The sequence below is a fragment of the Leishmania martiniquensis genome, chromosome 32, assembly GCF_017916325.1.
Source record: "Leishmania martiniquensis isolate LSCM1 chromosome 32, whole genome shotgun sequence".
NCBI lineage: Eukaryota > Euglenozoa > Kinetoplastea > Trypanosomatida > Trypanosomatidae > Leishmania > Leishmania martiniquensis.
The window spans coordinates 1,381,409-1,398,225 of NC_090167.1; the positions used below are offsets into that span (position 1 = coordinate 1,381,409).

Consider the following 16,817-nt stretch of genomic DNA (forward strand, 5'->3'; position numbering starts at 1 on the left):
CGAGCAGAAAGAGAGAGACTCTGACGGGCGTATAAAGGCGTACATGGACATTATGTACGTATCATATCGAACGATGCACACACATGAGGTGATACCAATGCGCAGGAAGGGGAGCCTCGTCCCATCCCCACACGCATGCAGGGGGAGGGGGGCAGTACATAGTTGAGCGTAGGGCTGCACAGAGGAGGCGCTGCGCTAGTACCCACGGCGTGCATCGTCACCGTGGCGCAGCCGCTCTATCGGGTGGGGTCGATGGCGGCGACAGTGGAGAGCGTTTCCTCGTGAGTGACGCATCACTCTCGCCACAGACGTAAAGCTCCACCGGGGGCGACAGCTGAGGTGCTGCGGACTTAGCGGGACCGCCTCGAGTGATGTTGCTGCTCACACGAATGACGCCCATCATGTCTCTCTGCTTCTCATCTCCGTTTTCTCGCTCTGCTTTCTTGCGGATGATATGCAGCCAAGGCGCGATGCTGATGCTGTTGGCGTCATTCCCAGAAAGATCTCCCCCCACACACATACACACACTCCGACTGACGCACACGTTTCCACCTCCTCTGCCGTTGTCGTTGTGTGCTCTTTGCAGCCCTGCCAACGCTGTTTCTACGGGCGAGGTTTTGTGTCAGTGACACATCAAAGCTACTCGCGCCCTTCGTAATCAGCGGGACGACGCGCATGAAAACGGAGTGGGTAAAGCGTATGCTCCTGCGTAAAGGCGCGCACGCCGCCTTGCACGACTGCTCCACGCCGCACCGCAGGAGGGCAGCATCTTTTATTGTAGATGACGATGTGGCAGCACCATCACAGACGGCGTCCACACCCCGGAAGCAGAGCGCCTATGTGATTGCGGAGAAGATGGAGCCGCTCGGATGCGCATGCCTCCTGGTGGGGCGTCGCAAGCAGAAACCCTCCTCATCTGCGCCCGCAAGCCTGCGTTGCCGTGTGGTCCTTCCCGGAATCCTGCCGGGCACAGTGCTGCGGACGCGCGCGTCTGTCGTCGAGTGGATTCACCGGTTCAGGCAGCTTCCGGCTTCTACCGAGTACACGCTGCTGATGAGGAGCGGCAAGCGGGTTCCACGGTATGCGGCAGACACGGGGCTGAGAGCGCTGCCCTGCGGGCTGGCCGCAGCGAGTGCATGCCAGCGATGCCCGTGGATGGCGGGGGGAAGCGGGGGTGAGAGCACCACAGCAAAGCACGCCTCCTGGCGCGCGTCTCTCCAGAATGCCGTGAGTAACTGGTGGGCATCCTCCGCGACAGCGGACGGTACTGCAAGCCAAGCCCTCACCCATGACGACGCGATGCGCTGCTGCTCCTTTCTGGAGCCTTTTACGGTACAAGTGACACTGAACCGGCTCTTGGGCCTGCAGCTCTTCTTCGTGCCACGCGAGCGGACTGACTCGCCGGCATCGTCACATGGCCGTCCGGGAGACCCTGCAGGGTGCGTCTGTGGCACAACTGCTTCTGCTACGGCGGTGGTGTGCGTCGAGCGCGAGGGTGTGTCGCACCCTCCTTTGGTCGCCGCTGAAGTGCGTTACGGGGAGTCAGCGTCATCTGCTGCCGCCTCAGGCGGCGCCAGAGGGCTTCCTCCGGCAGTCCCCAACTGGGAGCAGGAGTGTTTGCTGGAGTCGCTAGAGCAGAAGCGACTTGTCCCGGCGCTCCGGCGTTGGGCCGCGCGGCTTCCAACCTCCACCCAAGAGCGTCTTCTCGGTGTCTTGATCTCCCAGCCGGCCATGTGGTCGCGGAGCGCAGTAATGACTATGACATTGCAGGTGACTCTCGTGGTAGAGCGCAACACGGACGTGCTCGACATGCAGAGTCCTTTGTGCAGCCCGTCCCACCCCGCCGATCTCCTCTCCACAGAGGAGCAGCAACTAGTCGAGGTGGTCACCACGGCGGCGCCGCTGATTCATGAGATCGAGGTGCTGGTTTGGGTGCAGAGCGCACTTAGTGAGTCACAGAGAGCAAGCGCCGGAGAGGCGGCTCTGCATCGGCTCTACCCAACTCTCAGTCGCACTGCTTCCCTGGCGTACGCGCACTCTGAGGCTTGGCGAAAAGGGAGCGACTCTTTCAAGAAGACGGAAGCGCACGAGCTGCAGCGTGGGCAAGCTGCGCAGACGGTGCGGTGCTGGTGCCATCTACTGAGCAGAGAGCTGTCGGTGCCCGTGACTCCTTATCATGCAGCTTTGTGGGCTGTCTCTCCAAAGTGGCTTAGCGAGGCGCGCCGCCGCCGAACTCAGCCAAGGCACAGCACTGCCCATCATACAATGGCATCTCGGGTGCCGGAGAACGCGCACACCACAGCGCCTGCTGCCGCGCGATCGTTCTCCGGCTCCTGCGCTCAGCGCTTCCCTTGGGTTCCGACGTTCTGGCGTCACCCCGGTGCGCTCGACGCCTGCTGCTCCGTGCTACTCAGCCTTGCCCTCGGAGACTCAACCTTGCCTACTGGGACAACATCTACAGCGACCGAGAGCGGTGCGCCGCTTCACCAAGGGAGGGTTGAGGTGCACGTCCCTCGCGTTTCGGAGCACGCGCTTGCATCCGTGGAGGCGGATGTCGGCGCGGCGGCTGGGCAAACGATTCTGGACGCCGCAGTCGTGGCCCTCGCGAGGGAGGCGGAGCGCGCACTAGTTCTCAGGGAAAAGTCGGCGAAAATAGTCCATCTCTCCTCTTCTGCTGAGATGTTGCCACCGGTACCATTAGCATCAACATTTACGTTTCGTCGTGTGCTCGTCTCCGTGCGCGAGGGCGATGAAGCTGCTGTAGCTGAGACGACGGCGTTCGTGAAGGAAGTGCTGCGCACAGCTGGAGCACGGCCTGTGCGCTTGTGCTTCTATGGCTGCACGTCTACGATGAAAACCTCCTCACTGGGCGCGCAGGTTGCCGCGACACTTCACCACGCGAAGCTCGTCGGCCCATCGGTCTCTGTCGATACTGGCGTCGTCGATGTCGACCCGCTCGCCTCGTCGTTTGTGGCCTACGCATGTGTGGACCTGCACATGTGAGGGAACAGTCGGAGGAGCCTGCACCGCGCTGCTTTGCTGCTCCCTTTCCTTCTTTCAACGAAACAGGAACGCCACCAGCGAAGAGTAGTCGCAGCGATGCCTCGTGGTTGAGTGCCGCTGACGACGCCCTCATGGTACCATTCTGTCTTCGCTGTTCTGTAGGAAGGCATCTGCACCTGTCGTGTTCACAGCTGCGCCGGGAGGACGAAGGGGGAGCGGCAACGCGCTGGCAAAGAAGGCGACGACTGCATGAACGGCTTCCTTCTCAGCCTGATGGCCCGCGAACTCCATCCTCCTCCCCGTCTGACGTCGACGAAGAAAAAAAACGGAGTTGCACCTCTCACGAGCATAGAGCACCCTGCGAAGACGAGTATGCCTCCTTCGGCCACCGCGAATGTTGCATCTCCGGCACCAGCCCTCCCTTTCAGCCCTTGCTGATGCGCGCTGAGGTAGGACGGCTGTGCGGCGAATCGCCTGGAGCCTTGTTTCTCTTTCTCTCTCCCTCTGCAAGCAACTCACCCCTTCTACCCCCATCACGCATCCTCGTATCGAACGTGCGAACTTGCCATGCTGTGCGCTTGCGCGGGTCTCTCCAGCAGCAGTTCCCTATTTGTAGTAGCGCCCATACGCGATTTATTCTCTATCGTTGTGCTCCACGGCAGACCCCCAAACATCTGTTCTCCTCACAGTTCTGGGTGACGTCGCTGAGGGAGACGCACATCATCACGACAACAGAAATGTTTCGTCCGTCTCATCGCTTCCTTCACACGCCGTCGATTCGGTTCACATACGCTCTTGCCAAGAGCTGCAGGAGCTCTGGGATTCTCAAGGCAAGCGCCGCAGGTGTAGGCGCATCCACCACCAAACCGCCGGCAGAGGGCGCAGCTGTGCGAACCATTTTCGAGTCCTTTGACGAGCTCCCGGCGCACCTCCGCCCGCACGTGTTCGAGGAGGCGGAGATGGAGACAATTCACATGGGCGGTGCCGCTTCTTACGTGCCAAAACACCTCCAGAAGAAGAAGAAGTAAGCGCCAAAAGCAGCGCTTGCCGAGCAAAGATGTCAAGACGGCCCGGACATATATATATACAGCCTTTATCTATGTTAGATATTTCACAGCACCCCTAGTGCGATGCACGTGCTCGCAGGCACGCCGACACGACTGCTTAACCACTGCGAGGCAGCCGGCGGTGTGCTCGCTTCCCCTCTCCCCTTGCCGCGTTCCCTCGAGCCGCTGATGGGGGGCCTAAAAGGCGCAAGGAGCCCCTGAGGGGCAGCGACCTCGTCGGTGAGTGCCCCGTTCTCAGCGACAGCGGAGGAGAGCGCCATCGCAAACGACATACTTACAATCCTCTTCTCTACCCCTCCCCCCACCCCCCTCAGTTAGTGCGGGCGGCTGTGCGCAGACTCGATGCACACTCGCCGCCCTTTGCCATGAATCCTTCGTGCACTCGTAGGGTGCACGCGGGTGCCTTTTGGAGCTCACAGGCAGTTGCGCCGGTGCTTATTTGCATGTGAACGTGTCCGCGACGCAACGAGCGTGGTTGCCGTTGTCTCGCCACTGTTTGATCTCTCTCTAAATATATTTATATATAAATATTTATTATTGCGTTTTGCTCCGCACGCGACTGCCTATGCGCGCGTTGGCGACTGCGCTTCTGCATGTGTGCTGTGGCGCCGATCCGCAACTGCAACGATGGAAAAGAAAAGTAACGAAGAGGGACGGACTAAACGGGGGGGGTGCACGAGAGGGGCACACACGAACATCTTACGTGTATGCCCCCAAGAGCGTCACCTATAGTGGGCGAGTGCTGCAACTCGGCGCCGCAGCCCTTTGCGCCTCTTACACACACACACACACATGTACACTAACCCAGACTTACACGCGCACGCAGGGAACTTCTCCTCTCCCCTTCCTCGAGGCTTTACTGATCGCGCCCACTGCAGCGGGCGAATATGCACGTCCGGCATTAAATCTGTTCTCTGCCCGTTCCGCCCTGCTTTTGCGTTTAGCACATCATCCAAACCTCACCGAAGCAACGTTCGCTTCGCTACCAAACTTGTGTACTATTTTGTTTGTGTGTGTGCCTGGGTCGGGACTCCTTATCGTGGAGTGAACTCACCACCTTCTACGAATCAAGAAAATACACTGCACTCCTGCTACTGATCGCACGGGTTACTGCGTGTCCAACGCTGGTCTCAAGTATAGGCGAAACACGCAGAGGTACGCCTGACAGACGCAGAGGAAAGGTTTTTTTTCTCGTCTTCACACAGAAGCATTGCTGCACCGGAGCTACACTCTCCCCCCCCCCCGCACTTGCCCTCTGAGACAGGAGCAGAGGCGATCCATCCGGGTAGTGGCGCGGAGTGGTGGTGGTGGACTGCAGCTCCTCTGGTTTCTCACCCCCTTGTCTAACCAACAGGAAAGAACAGGGGAAGGGACAACAATCGACCATTGCGCACACTTGCGATGAGCACGACGCGGCGGCTCACAGCGCCTGGCGGGCTCAGCAGCAACATTGCTGCCACACCGCGCAGGAGTGGCTCACTAAGCGCCACACTACGCTCCACCACGTATCGGTCAAACCTGGGTAGTGGCAAGGAGAAGGGCGGCAGCCTGATTGTAACGCGTGGGCTGCAGGAGCTGCTGGATAATGAGCGCAGGTACCGCCGACTCCGAGGGGCAACGCCTACCTCTGCGGCAGGTGGAGCGGCGAAGGCGAATAGGCAACGCCGAAGATCTGGTCAGCTGCCGAACTTCATTATCTGTTACCTGTGCGGGCGGCAGTTTGGCACCGCCAGCATCGACATTCATCGGCCGCAGTGCTACCTGAAGCGACTGATCATGTGGGAGCGTGGAGACCCCGCTTCCCGCGGCCCAAAGCCGATCAGCCCCACGGATCACGAGAGATTGATGCAGGCGCGCATGGCGAGCGCAAAAACGCCTGTTGGGCTCGCCGCAACTGGCCGCTACCCCAGCGCCGGTCGTAAGAGCGACGGCGGCTTGGGTAGGCAGACTTCGTTGAGGGAGGTGGACTTCTACAATGAACTCCAGATGAATGCGTTCAAGGACGTGACTCTCTCACCTTGCCCCAACTGTGGCCGCACGTTTCTGCCAGATCGTCTGCAGGTGCACCTGAGGAGCTGTAGGCCTGGCAAAACAGCAAGGCCGATCCGAGCAGCTTCCTCCCCCCCAACCTCTCTAGCGGCCACGCTGTCGAGGGTGACTGCAAGCGCCGCCCCCGCCTCGGTGGCGAACCGACCGATACGCACAGCGGGCGTGTACACGGTGCCGGCGAACGCGGGCGCTGGTGGCGTACCTCCTCGCGCAGCGCCGTCTCGGAGACCGACGAACAGCGCCGTGCCGCATCACACCTTCCTGGAGGTGGTGGACTCGAAAGGCAGTGTGCTGCCCACCGACACGTCGCCTTCGCGGAGTCCAGGCGGCGCCTTTGGCCAGCCGGGCGCTCTTCTTCCCGACGCTCACGCGCCGGACGGTGCCACCGCAGCTGCCAAAGCACAGGACGGGGATGTAATTGAGGTGGAGCTAGACGTGGACGTGGAAGCCACAGTTCTGCGCCCCTCCGGTGTCGACACCGAGCGGCGCCTTTCCTCTGTCGCAGTGATGGGTGCGGATCCAGAGGCGCTCCTCTCTTCAGCGCTGAAGTGGACGGCTTCGAGGGAGCTGGGTGTGATGCCGCCGTTATCCACTCCCCCCTTCTGCACAGAGGAGCTAGGGGAAGGCGAGAACAGCAATGGCATCAGCTACACGCCCGTCTCGATGAGCACGTTGCGTGATCACGCCGCTGGCAGCCGACCACGCGGGACCCAGGCGCCCAGAGCCCCAAGCACCGCCAACACGGCTGGGATGATGGAGAAGAATCCGTGCGAGGACTTGCTGGTGACGGAGCTCCAGTACACCTCCACCGCTACGTACAGCGCGGCCGCGCGAGTCGCTGCGGACGACGGTGCTGAAAAGGGGCGCGACAATGCGCGGAAAATTCAGCTGAACAATGTTTCGCACTTCAAGAACGTGCCGTCGAAGGTGAAGCTGCAGAGGCAGTCGGAAGAGGCGAAGCTTGTGGCATGCAAGCACTGTGCCCGAACGTTTTTGCCGGAGCGAGTACAGAAGCATGAAAATTGCTGTACCGCTCGGAGCAAGCCACTGGGGATGCAGAAGAGCGAAACGCTGCCAGTGCCGCTAAGCACCAACGCGGTGACGACAAGGCGCGCGAAGGTGACACCCGCAGCGCCTGCCGTTGATGTGGGTGCTACAGGGAGGAAAACATTTTGCGGGGGCTGCGGCAGGAAAGTCTCTTCGTCGGGACAGAGGTTTTGCAGCGATTGCGGGTACAAGCTGTAATCTCTGCACTAAAAAAAGAGAGACCTGCCTTGTGGGGGAGGTAGAGAGAAGTATGCTTAGGTGTGTCTTTGTGTATGTGTGTGTGATGTGTCTGCTTGCACCTTTACCCGTGCCTTTTTCTGTTTCCTCTGCGCATTTTTTTTTCGCAACCCGCTATGCTGTAGAAGCGCACGTTGTGCGTGCTGGTGTTGGCCTGCCTCCCCCCCCACACACACATGCACATGTGCCTTCTCGGTGTGCCGGTGCTTGTGCAGTGGCGATTACGCCGTGCGTCTGACTCGTATTTGTACCTCTCTTTCTTGTGTGCTGTGCACACACCCCTTTGCTGTTGTTGGCCGCTCCTACGCGGGACCCGGCTGCGCCTGTGCGTGCGCATGCGCGTGTGCAAGTGAGGAGTTGAACGACAGGGAGAAAGAAACACGTCGAAGTGGACACACTGCCAGTGTGTCAACCCCTCTTCCGCTCGCTTATATTGTCGCGCTGCAGCACTTCGGTCCGCAGCAGTGAAGGGGGCTGCGTGCTCGCGGGCAGACCCACACGCAGAGGAGGCGGCGTCCACCTTGGCAAGCAGAGCGGCGCGCTTGTCTCCTATGTTTTCTTCTCGCGTTGCTCGCAGCACTTTGAGTGTGCGGGGCGCTGCTAGCAGAGTGCGATTCATCTGCACTGGCGCTCACACATACCGCTGACCTGGCCACCCGTGGCCTCTCGGCTCTCTATGAAGTCCGCCCTGCTTTTTTCTCTGTCCAACCTCTCTAGTCCCCTCTTGTCCCTCCCACACGGTGAGTCGCACACCGTTCATTTCACTTCCTGAGCTGCTGCCTGTGTGCGCGCGTGTGTGGGTGTCTAAGGTTGCTTTCCAGCGGTGCAGCAGGATGTCTCTGGCACCCAACACCGGCTCGGTTGAGCTGAGGGCCTACAGCACGCACACGTCCCGCCTGCTCGCAAGGGGCGAACGGATCGATAAGCGCGCTTTGGACGCCTGCCGCCTGCCGACTATTGTCCGCGAGGAGCGCTTCAGTGGCACTACCATGGCTTGCGGGGCGAACGGCATCCCGCAGAGCTCTTTACAAGGCATGATGGCGGGCACCAGCACCGGGTTCGATGGCAGGAACCTTGCTGCCGTCATGTACACGGACGCATACGGGACATGCATTCAGTGCACCGTACACGGGCTACTGGGCCCCCCTCGCCCTGATCAGCCGGCTGCTGGCCGACTTACTGTGCACGTTGAGGCACCATTTGTCGAGCATTTGAGCTGCGGCGGAGCAAGTGCCAACCCCCGCTCATTTCAGTACATGATTACCAGCGGCAGCATCGATCTGCCGCTGCGGCAGCTGGAGGGCTACATCGGCTCTGTGCTGGACGGCTGCTTCGATTTGCGCCAGCTGAGCATCTATGAGGGTGAAGCGTGCTGGGTGCTGAGCGTGAACGTCCTTCTCTTGAGCTTTGATGGTGGGCTGCGCGCTAGCACCCTTCATGCAACCCTCGCCGCACTCCACCGGCTGCACCTGCCGCGCACGCGACTGCCTAATGGAGACGTCGTCGAGGGGCGCCAAGTGAGTCTCTCATGCATGCCGGTGGCGTGCACCTTTGGATTCTTGGCGGGAGCTGAAGTGCAGCTTGTGGCAGACACCACGGCCATCGAGGAACATGTTGCAGATGGCCTAATCACAGTGGCGGTGAGCGAGACTGGGAGGCTTGTTAGCATGTACCACACCGGCCGTTGCCCACTAATGGGGCAGGTGCTGACAGCCGTCGCTCAGCAGTGGACATCGGCCTCTGGGGCAGTGCGAAAGGCTGTCTACGGGTAATACCGCTGAGGCGCAGGGATGACGGGTACTTTTTGGCCCTCCTCTGAGCGTGTCCGGGCATGTTGATTCATGTTGCCGAGGTGAGGCGCCCCACTCGAGCGCAGGCACGCGCGCACGAAGAAGGCATTACTGTCTGTGCCGGATGCGTCTCCGTCTTCGCCGTTCTTATCCCTTGTCGTCGCCAATCCTCCTCAGGTGCGCGCGCCTCCCTGGAAGTCCAGTAACTGTTGCTGGTGGCTTCAACGGAACACTAAGAATATGCCAAAGCTAAAGAGGGTGCAGATGAGCGCCCACAACGACAGTCCAACATCGCCCACCTTCCCCGCGTCTCTGCATACACACAGACATACAGAGAGAGAGGTACCGTGCAGAGTCTGGGCAAGGCCTCTCTCGTGCTATGCAGAGGGGAAGGAGGAGGAAGCAGGAGGCGGGGGGGAGTGGATGGTGGAGGGGAGGCCAAGTACGGAACAGGCCTGAGCACCATGATGGCTTGTGCTGCCGCCATCGATTCCTATGCATTCGTGCTGACGCGTTCCCCCCTCACTTTCTACACCGAAGCTCCTGCACTCGGTCTCATTGCCCGCGGCGGACTCCGGCGTTCGTACCGCACAGATCGGCCACCCCCTCTTCCGATGCACGGGCTTACAAGCCGTTCCGCTGTATGTGACCTTACTTTCTGCCTCCGCCCCCGACTCGCTTTCGCTCCCCTCTCCCCTTCCGCGATGGAGCCGCTTCCGAACCTTTCCTCACTCACATCTCCATGTGCCTCGTCTTGGACCTTCACGTATCGAACTGGGGCGTACTCATTTGCGGTAAACACGTACAGACACACAGAAATTTACATGATGCAGCGGAGTCGCATGCGCATCTGCTGGAGTTCTTCATGCCGTCGCCGCGTTGCACCACGACGCTTTTGCAACCTATACAATCTGGAAGGCACGCCTTGACCAGTGGGCGCTGACGGTCAGCCGCCGCGGCGCGCCGGCTCCTCCTCACGCTCCTCTCTCCTTCCTCGACCCACGAGTGAGTGCGCTGGTCCGTGCGGAGAGCGCTTCTCTGCCTGCCTGCGGCTGCTGTGTGCGTATGGGCGCTTTTCCGCCGGCGGAGTCGGTGGGGCAGCGGGGGCTTCGCCCTTTGAGCTGAGCGGAGGCGACCGCCACGCACTTCCCGTGGGCGTTACTTTTTGGTTTCTGTTGCCGTTGAGGGTGGGCTCAGCGGCCCTATGGCCCGATGCCGCGCGTTCTGACCGGTGGCCGTGTCTTGCGAGTGCGCCAACACATGGCGCGTACGCATGCGCGCCCTTGCGTAGGCCGTTCTCTGTTCCTGCGTGCGTGGCCTCGTGTACTGGCTGCGTGGCCGCACAGCGCCAGCGGCTGGGCCGGATGGAGGCGAATGTTGGTGAGTCGCTACCGGTCTCCGTGCCCCCCCTCTCTCTCCCTCTTTGTCAGCCTTTTTCGACCTCTCCTCGCCGCTCTCTTCCCGCCTTCTCTCTCCCTCTCTCACGCACTGGCGCAGCACGGTGAGGACTTGTGCTTCTGTGGGTGCCCCTGTGAAGAAGTTGTGCGTCTGTAAAAGCGCGCCGTCGATCCGTTGAACGGAAGGGAAGGGCTCAGGCGCACCAGCGGAGGAGCATCGGCCGGCCAGCAACGATGGACTTGGCGGCGCTTGATTTGGCGAACTATCAGCTGGCGCGCCAGCTTCACATGCTGCCGCAGCTTTACGATGTCTTCACGTTCCAAGTGATGTGCCACTCGCTCTTTTACGCATCGCTGGACCCGGAGGTGCGGAAACTGGGGCGCGTTGTGTTGCTATCACTCAACCGCTGCTTCAACGCCAGGGCTGGCACCGGGGGGGAGGTTCGTGTTGCGCGCCGCTACCAGGTCGACAGCATGCGTCTTGTCCTTTCCTTCCTGGCCTTTCCGGAGTACCACACCGACCGAGAGAGCTGTACGTCTCGCCTCATTGGCGCCCCTCCAGTGCGCAAGCTGGAGCTGTGCACGCCAAAGCAGGGGGCTGTCGTCACCCCCTCGGTAAGCCTCGAAGCTACCCCAACTTTGACCACGCAGCGCGCGGTCGCGGGCATCGACACGGTCGCAACGGCAAGGCTACCACCGACGTCGCAGGAGGGGGAGGATGCTCGATCCAATAGAGCGTCTGGCAGCTCTTCCCCAGCCAACAAGCCCGCAAAGCCGCTGACCGACGTCACCGCAAGTGCTGTGCAGGAGCTGATGTCGAGGGCGCTCTTTTTCCTCCGACCAGCCTCGGCCGCGATGAGTGTGAACCGCGCGGCTCCGAACGTTGGCGAAACTGCGCACCTCTACGTGCGCATGGTGCACCCAAGTCAACTGAATGAGGAGTCGCTGAATCCGTACTTTGGCCGATATGGTCAGGTGGATGTGGCACCCCTGTTGCGGATGCCGCTGCAACAATACGTGCAGTACCTCGGTGAGACCGTGACGGCGGCGCTGCTGCACCTCTTTCCCTCTGTCGAGGCTGGCGACACGCTCTACGTGCAGGACTTTATCATCACCGTCGATTCTTATCAGAACGCGCAGAACGCGATACACCATGCCTACTGCAAGGAACTTTTTTGCATTGCTCTCCACGACGCCTCGGCGGGTGGCGGCAGCAACACGCATTGCTTGGCAGACGTGAATGAATGGATGCGACAGCACGCGTTTGTTTGGAGGCTTCGTGCGGACCCTCGCGCCATCGCAAGTGCAAAGGTATCCGCTGCCGAAGGGCCTGCGAAAGAGGCCGTAGCAGCCGAGAAGCGAAGGAAGCGTGCGCGGGCGCGGCAGCGTCAGCAGAGGCGGAGGATGAAGCACCGCTCTGTCCTCGGCATCACCGCTGATGACGCGCCCGGCGGCTCTGTCGCATCTTCCACATCGTCCTCAGTAGGGAAAGCTGCTGAGCTGGATGCTGGCCGGAGCGTCAGCAGCAGTAGCAGCAGCAGCAGCTCTGACTCGTCCTCCTCCACGAGCGAGAGCGACAGCGCGGGGAGCGATTTGGCGGGCTTCGTTCCAGATGTGGTGCTCGACGGCTTCCCGTATTGGACGACGGAGGACCAGATAAAAGTGCTACTGCAGCAATACGGCACCGTGACGGAGCTGCGGCTCTCCGTGGACGACTTATCTGGCGCTTTTACCGGCTGTGTGCTGGCGCGCATGGCATCCGTCGAGGAGGCTCTGACCCTCTCTCGGTCGGTGCAGAATACTCCCTACCGCGGCTTTTGCATCACCAGTGGCGTCGTGAACGAGCGCCTGGAAGTGGTGTCGATCGAGGATGGCCGGGAGGTGCGCATCCCGTCGATCCCAGATCAGGTGCCGCACGACGTTACCCTTAACGAGCGGGTCTGGGTCTAAGAAATGGAGGGCAGCCCAGTCCGTCTGTGATTTGAAGAGAGGCGTGTGGGATGGATAGGGCGCGCGCGTGCACCCGTTTAGCGTGGGATAACCTTGCACACTGACTGCTGCAGCTGCACAACAGGGAGTGTGCCGCATCTAGCCAGGGAGTGACCCCACCGCACGCCGTTGATAAATGACCCCCCCACTATGAAGGCGACGAACAGACTGCGTCGCATACACATCAACTATCCTCTCTTCACGTTGTCGGGGGCGGTGGTGGAGAGGAAGGGGGGAGGCCGGGGAGGTCTAGATGGCAGAGACCGAGCGGGTGATGCCAGACTAGCGGTCCTGCCCTGCTGCTCGGCTGCTGTTGTCGATGGCTGTCGGGGTACTCAGTGAGGGGCAGACAACGACGGAGAATGTCGGCGGGGCACGCCCCGAACGCCAGTCTTTGCCTATCCCCATAGTCTCGCTCCCTCTCTCTTTTTCTGTGCGCGCCTCCTCAGGCTGTTCACAGATGAGGAAGTCACCGACGAGGAGCCCTGCGCTTGCGTCTTGAGCGAAAGGCTGCAATGGGTGCGGAGTAGCCTCACGTAGTGCCGTGTGCTTCCCACTGCCTGCGCTCGCACCCCCTTTCTTTCCACGCCTTCCTCTCACCACGATATCTTCCTCCTCCACGACGACCCCCTTGCCTGCTGACTCACATGCGTCCTTTCACCCTCTCCTCTCCCCACCACCTCCACCACCACCTCCCCGGCGACGTGGCCTCTGCGCTCGCCGGCATTCGCGATCCCAACGCGTCTGATCGTTTTCTTGTCGGGCCCGATGACCCTTTCCGTGCGTATTAAGGGGATACCTTTCAGCCTCGGCATTCGAAGCAGCGGCGTCACCGAGTAGGGAAAGGGGGTGGGGTTTTCTCACACAGGCGGGCATCCGTGGACGCGCTCACACGCACAAACGCAGCGCAATAGATCGCTCGCGAGGGGGGTGGCCTCCACTTGCCTCTCCACGCTCCCCGCCACCTGCATACAACGCAGTCGTCCTTTATGATGCAACATGTCGGCGGAGAGGCCACCGAAACTGCATGCGAAGCGGTCCTTCTTGGATCCGCTGCGTGCACCGCACCTTTCAATGCCCACAAAGGGTAAGCACTCCTCATCGAATGCACTTGCATCATGGACACCGACAAGTGCACTCGAGTGGCTACAACTTGCCTCGCACCTTCTCACCGCGGGCGGCGGCAACGATGAGGTGGAGGAGCGCGTGCTGATGGTGTGTGAGGAGGCAGCAGCGATGCTATTAGAGGCAGACGCCAAGAGCCGTGCTGACGCTAAATCCAAGGCGGCGACGGCAGAGGCCGAAAGTGGTATGTTCAGCCCCAAGGAGGGCGACGACGCCAAAAACGATGGGGAGGAGGAGGGATGCGACGCTGGCGACGGCGCTGCCTTGGCTGCCAATGAGGACCCCCCATCGATTGAGCGTCTGCAGGCCGCGTACTTGCTGACGGCTGCTGCAGTTGCCGCGGTAGAGGCGCACTGGCTTCCCGCGGCATGGTCAGCCGTTCGCTTGGCTCGCGCCGCCGTCGAGGCGTACCGGTGCCCGATGACCGCCTGCACCCTCGCAATGGCATGCATGCGGTGGGGCAAGACTAGCCGTGACATCAGCAGTCGTGAGGCAGCCTTTCAGACCGTTTTGACCATTATTGCCGCAGCAAGCGAGGATCTGCTGTCGTGTGAGACGCTTCCCGAGGATGAGGTTGGCTACTTGCTGCGAATGACGTGGATGCTGGTCGGCGTTGGCGCCGCCGACAGTGCGCGAAAGCAGCTAACGGCGGTGCTTCAGCACAACTCGAGGAGCTATATGGGGCTGCTGCTTCTCGCCCTCTTGCACGCCGCAGAGGGAGACTACGATAACGCCATGAATGCTCTCATCCACTTGCTCAATGTGTATCCGGACGATGTCGTCGGGGTTGTGGTCCTCGCGGCGGTGCAGAGAAAGCGCTGGGCACCCGAGCTCGCTGATGGCCACGGCAAGGATGCGGCGGCAGAAGAGCTGGCGGTTGCCATGGCACGCATCGAAAAGCTGGGCGACGAGGCGGCCAGCGCAGTAGTGTCCGGTCTCAAAAAGAAGTCACTGAAAGGGCTATGCCTACACTGCGCACCTGACGAGGAGGTGGAGGGGGGCCCGAAACACTCTTCCGGCGAGCTGAAGCGACGCGTTGTGGGGCACTGGGCGCTGCTGAGTCACGTCGCCACGCGACTCGGATGTACGACAGTGGCGGAAGTCGCCATAGAGGCGGGCGTGAGCGTTGTGACGCAGTGCAAGATGCTGTATCGGCACTCTTTTGCCGACCTCCAGTGCAGCCGAGCGCGTCTGATGCTGGCTCGCCTCATGGAGGACATCGCAGCGCAGCAGGCTCACCGCAACGGTGCCTTACCTGTCTCAATGGTGCGTCGTTTGAATCTCATAGGCACCCTGGACTTTGATGCGACCTCGTATGTAAGTCCACCGCGCATGGCCGCCGGCCTGCCACTCACCTCGGGCGTTACCGATAGCTCGCGCGGCACAGCTGGGCTCTTCCCTGACTCCGAGACGCAGCGCTTGCTGCCGTCAAAGGTTTTTGATGACGTTGCATCGACACTGTTGGCGGCAGTGGAGGCGTCGCCGAATCACGGGGAGGGACACGAGCTGCTTGGAGTGGTGCGCCTCCTCGAGGCCTCGCAGCTGGACTTACCGTCGGACACGCGCCACAATAGGCTACAGGAGGCTGGGGGGCATTTTATGAATGCCATGCAGGCGGACGCGGCGCTGCCGGAGGCGTACCTCGGTGCCGGCGTCGTGGCTGAGGCTCAAGGCGCCACGGCTGAGAGTTTTGATTTTTACACCTCCGCCGCTGAGGTGTTCGCGCAGGCCCCACTGATTCCATGGCAGTACTTCGACTACCTCTATCAGTAAGAGGAACGCAATAGCACACGCGCACACACCCTTTCTCTCAAACAGCACGCGCCCAGTTGCGACCATACCTGAAGGGAGCGTGTCTGCGCTGGCTGCTTCAGCGCGCCAAATCCGTTCGCTGCTGCATTTCACGCGAGAGGAGAGACGGAGCGCGAGCACAGCGTTGTGGCACACCGCCGCTCTTCCTCTGTCCTCGGCTCTTCTATACTCCGTGTTGTATGCTTGTCAGTGTCCCGGACGCTACTTTCTGTAGCCTTGGTGGGCACCCGCCCCGCCGTACGAGCAGTATCACTGCGGTTGCCCGTTAACTCACTCCGCTTATCATGTATGAAGTGCTCTTGTGCAGCTCTGTGTGACGTTGCCACAGCGATGGCCTTTTCTTTGTCGTTGTCTATACTGGCTCTCTTGAAAACAGCAGAAGAGCCCGTGGCAGCGCATGCGCGCAGAGAGAAGACTGCTGCTGCTCCCCTTTCATGTTTCACTCGCATCGCTCACTCTGACACTCTCTCAACAGCGGCGGCGTAAAAGCACACCTCCGTGCGCCGCATCCCCGGCGCCCGCCGGCTCCGGCCCTGTTCGTGGGACAGCCACGCAGCCCCACCCCACCCCCTATTGCCGCTCACGCCAAAACCACCCCCGGCGGCGACAGGGCCTGACACCACCCACGACGTGCGGGGGGGGCGCTGAGAGCGGCTCATCGCTGCTCAGGTCGGCGGGCGGGTCCTGTATGGCGTTGCGTGGGAGCGGCCCGCGGCAGTGAGCACGCGTGCATCACCCTTACGGCAGCCGAAGTGTCGGGGTATCTCGTGCGCATCTCAGCCGGCCCGTGCGGTGGCGACCGGCGTGGGGAGAGCGGCTGTGAGTCGGACAGCGAGCCGCGTGTGTGTGTGTATGTGTGCAGGGCCCAAGAGCTCACACAGGCACGTCGGCGCATGGCTGTAGCGCGCGTCTACTACCGCCACGTTGCGCTGCGTGATGGGGCCTGTGGCAGGCCTTGGTGGCGATGGTGGTCAAGGGGACAGAGTGGGGTCGCGCGCATACATCATGTGGCAGAGGATGGGCACGTTGGACAGGAAACGGAGTTATATATGCATATATTTGCATGGCGGCCGTCCTCGGAGAAAAATACTGGCGCCTCTCCCTACGCGAAACAGCTCTGTTGGCAGGTGATTGCCTTATTGCAAAAAAAGCGTTGAAGGGTGGGCTGTACGGGTGCGACTTGGTCGTCCTCTGTGATCACGCATCCCTGATGTTGACCGAGAGTGCGCGTCGGCGACAGCGCGACGTGAGAGGCGTGCCGCTGGCCGAAGGAGTAAAAAAAAACTAGCTGGACACGTAAA

At 61.1% G+C, this 16,817-nt stretch overlaps 6 protein-coding genes across 6 annotated transcripts; all 6 read left to right on the forward strand.

Moving 5' to 3' along the window:
* Nucleotides 1-675: 675 nt before the first annotated feature.
* On the forward strand, nucleotides 676-3,003 carry LSCM1_02005 (uncharacterized protein; the record flags this gene model as incomplete). The annotated part of the gene is made up of 1 exon (XM_067319600.1): nucleotides 676-3,003. The coding sequence occupies one exon, from the start codon at nucleotides 676-678 to the stop codon at nucleotides 3,001-3,003; it is 2,328 nt and encodes a 775-aa protein (XP_067176149.1).
* Nucleotides 3,004-3,740: 737 nt separating this feature from the next.
* LSCM1_02006 (uncharacterized protein) lies at nucleotides 3,741-4,031 on the forward strand (the record flags this gene model as incomplete). The annotated part of the gene is made up of 1 exon (XM_067319601.1): nucleotides 3,741-4,031. The coding sequence occupies one exon, from the start codon at nucleotides 3,741-3,743 to the stop codon at nucleotides 4,029-4,031; it is 291 nt and encodes a 96-aa protein (XP_067176150.1).
* Nucleotides 4,032-5,471: 1,440 nt separating this feature from the next.
* LSCM1_02007 (uncharacterized protein) lies at nucleotides 5,472-7,364 on the forward strand (the record flags this gene model as incomplete). Its single annotated transcript, XM_067319602.1, has 1 exon — nucleotides 5,472-7,364. The coding sequence occupies one exon, from the start codon at nucleotides 5,472-5,474 to the stop codon at nucleotides 7,362-7,364; it is 1,893 nt and encodes a 630-aa protein (XP_067176151.1).
* Nucleotides 7,365-8,236: 872 nt separating this feature from the next.
* On the forward strand, nucleotides 8,237-9,175 carry LSCM1_02008 (uncharacterized protein; the record flags this gene model as incomplete). The annotated part of the gene is made up of 1 exon (XM_067319603.1): nucleotides 8,237-9,175. One exon carries the CDS (start codon nucleotides 8,237-8,239, stop codon nucleotides 9,173-9,175), a length of 939 nt encoding a protein of 312 aa, XP_067176152.1.
* Nucleotides 9,176-10,824: 1,649 nt separating this feature from the next.
* Nucleotides 10,825-12,540, forward strand: LSCM1_02009 (uncharacterized protein; the record flags this gene model as incomplete). Its single annotated transcript, XM_067319604.1, has 1 exon — nucleotides 10,825-12,540. The coding sequence occupies one exon, from the start codon at nucleotides 10,825-10,827 to the stop codon at nucleotides 12,538-12,540; it is 1,716 nt and encodes a 571-aa protein (XP_067176153.1).
* Nucleotides 12,541-13,578: 1,038 nt separating this feature from the next.
* Nucleotides 13,579-15,477, forward strand: LSCM1_02010 (uncharacterized protein; the record flags this gene model as incomplete). Its single annotated transcript, XM_067319605.1, has 1 exon — nucleotides 13,579-15,477. The coding sequence occupies one exon, from the start codon at nucleotides 13,579-13,581 to the stop codon at nucleotides 15,475-15,477; it is 1,899 nt and encodes a 632-aa protein (XP_067176154.1).
* Nucleotides 15,478-16,817: the final 1,340 nt, after the last annotated feature.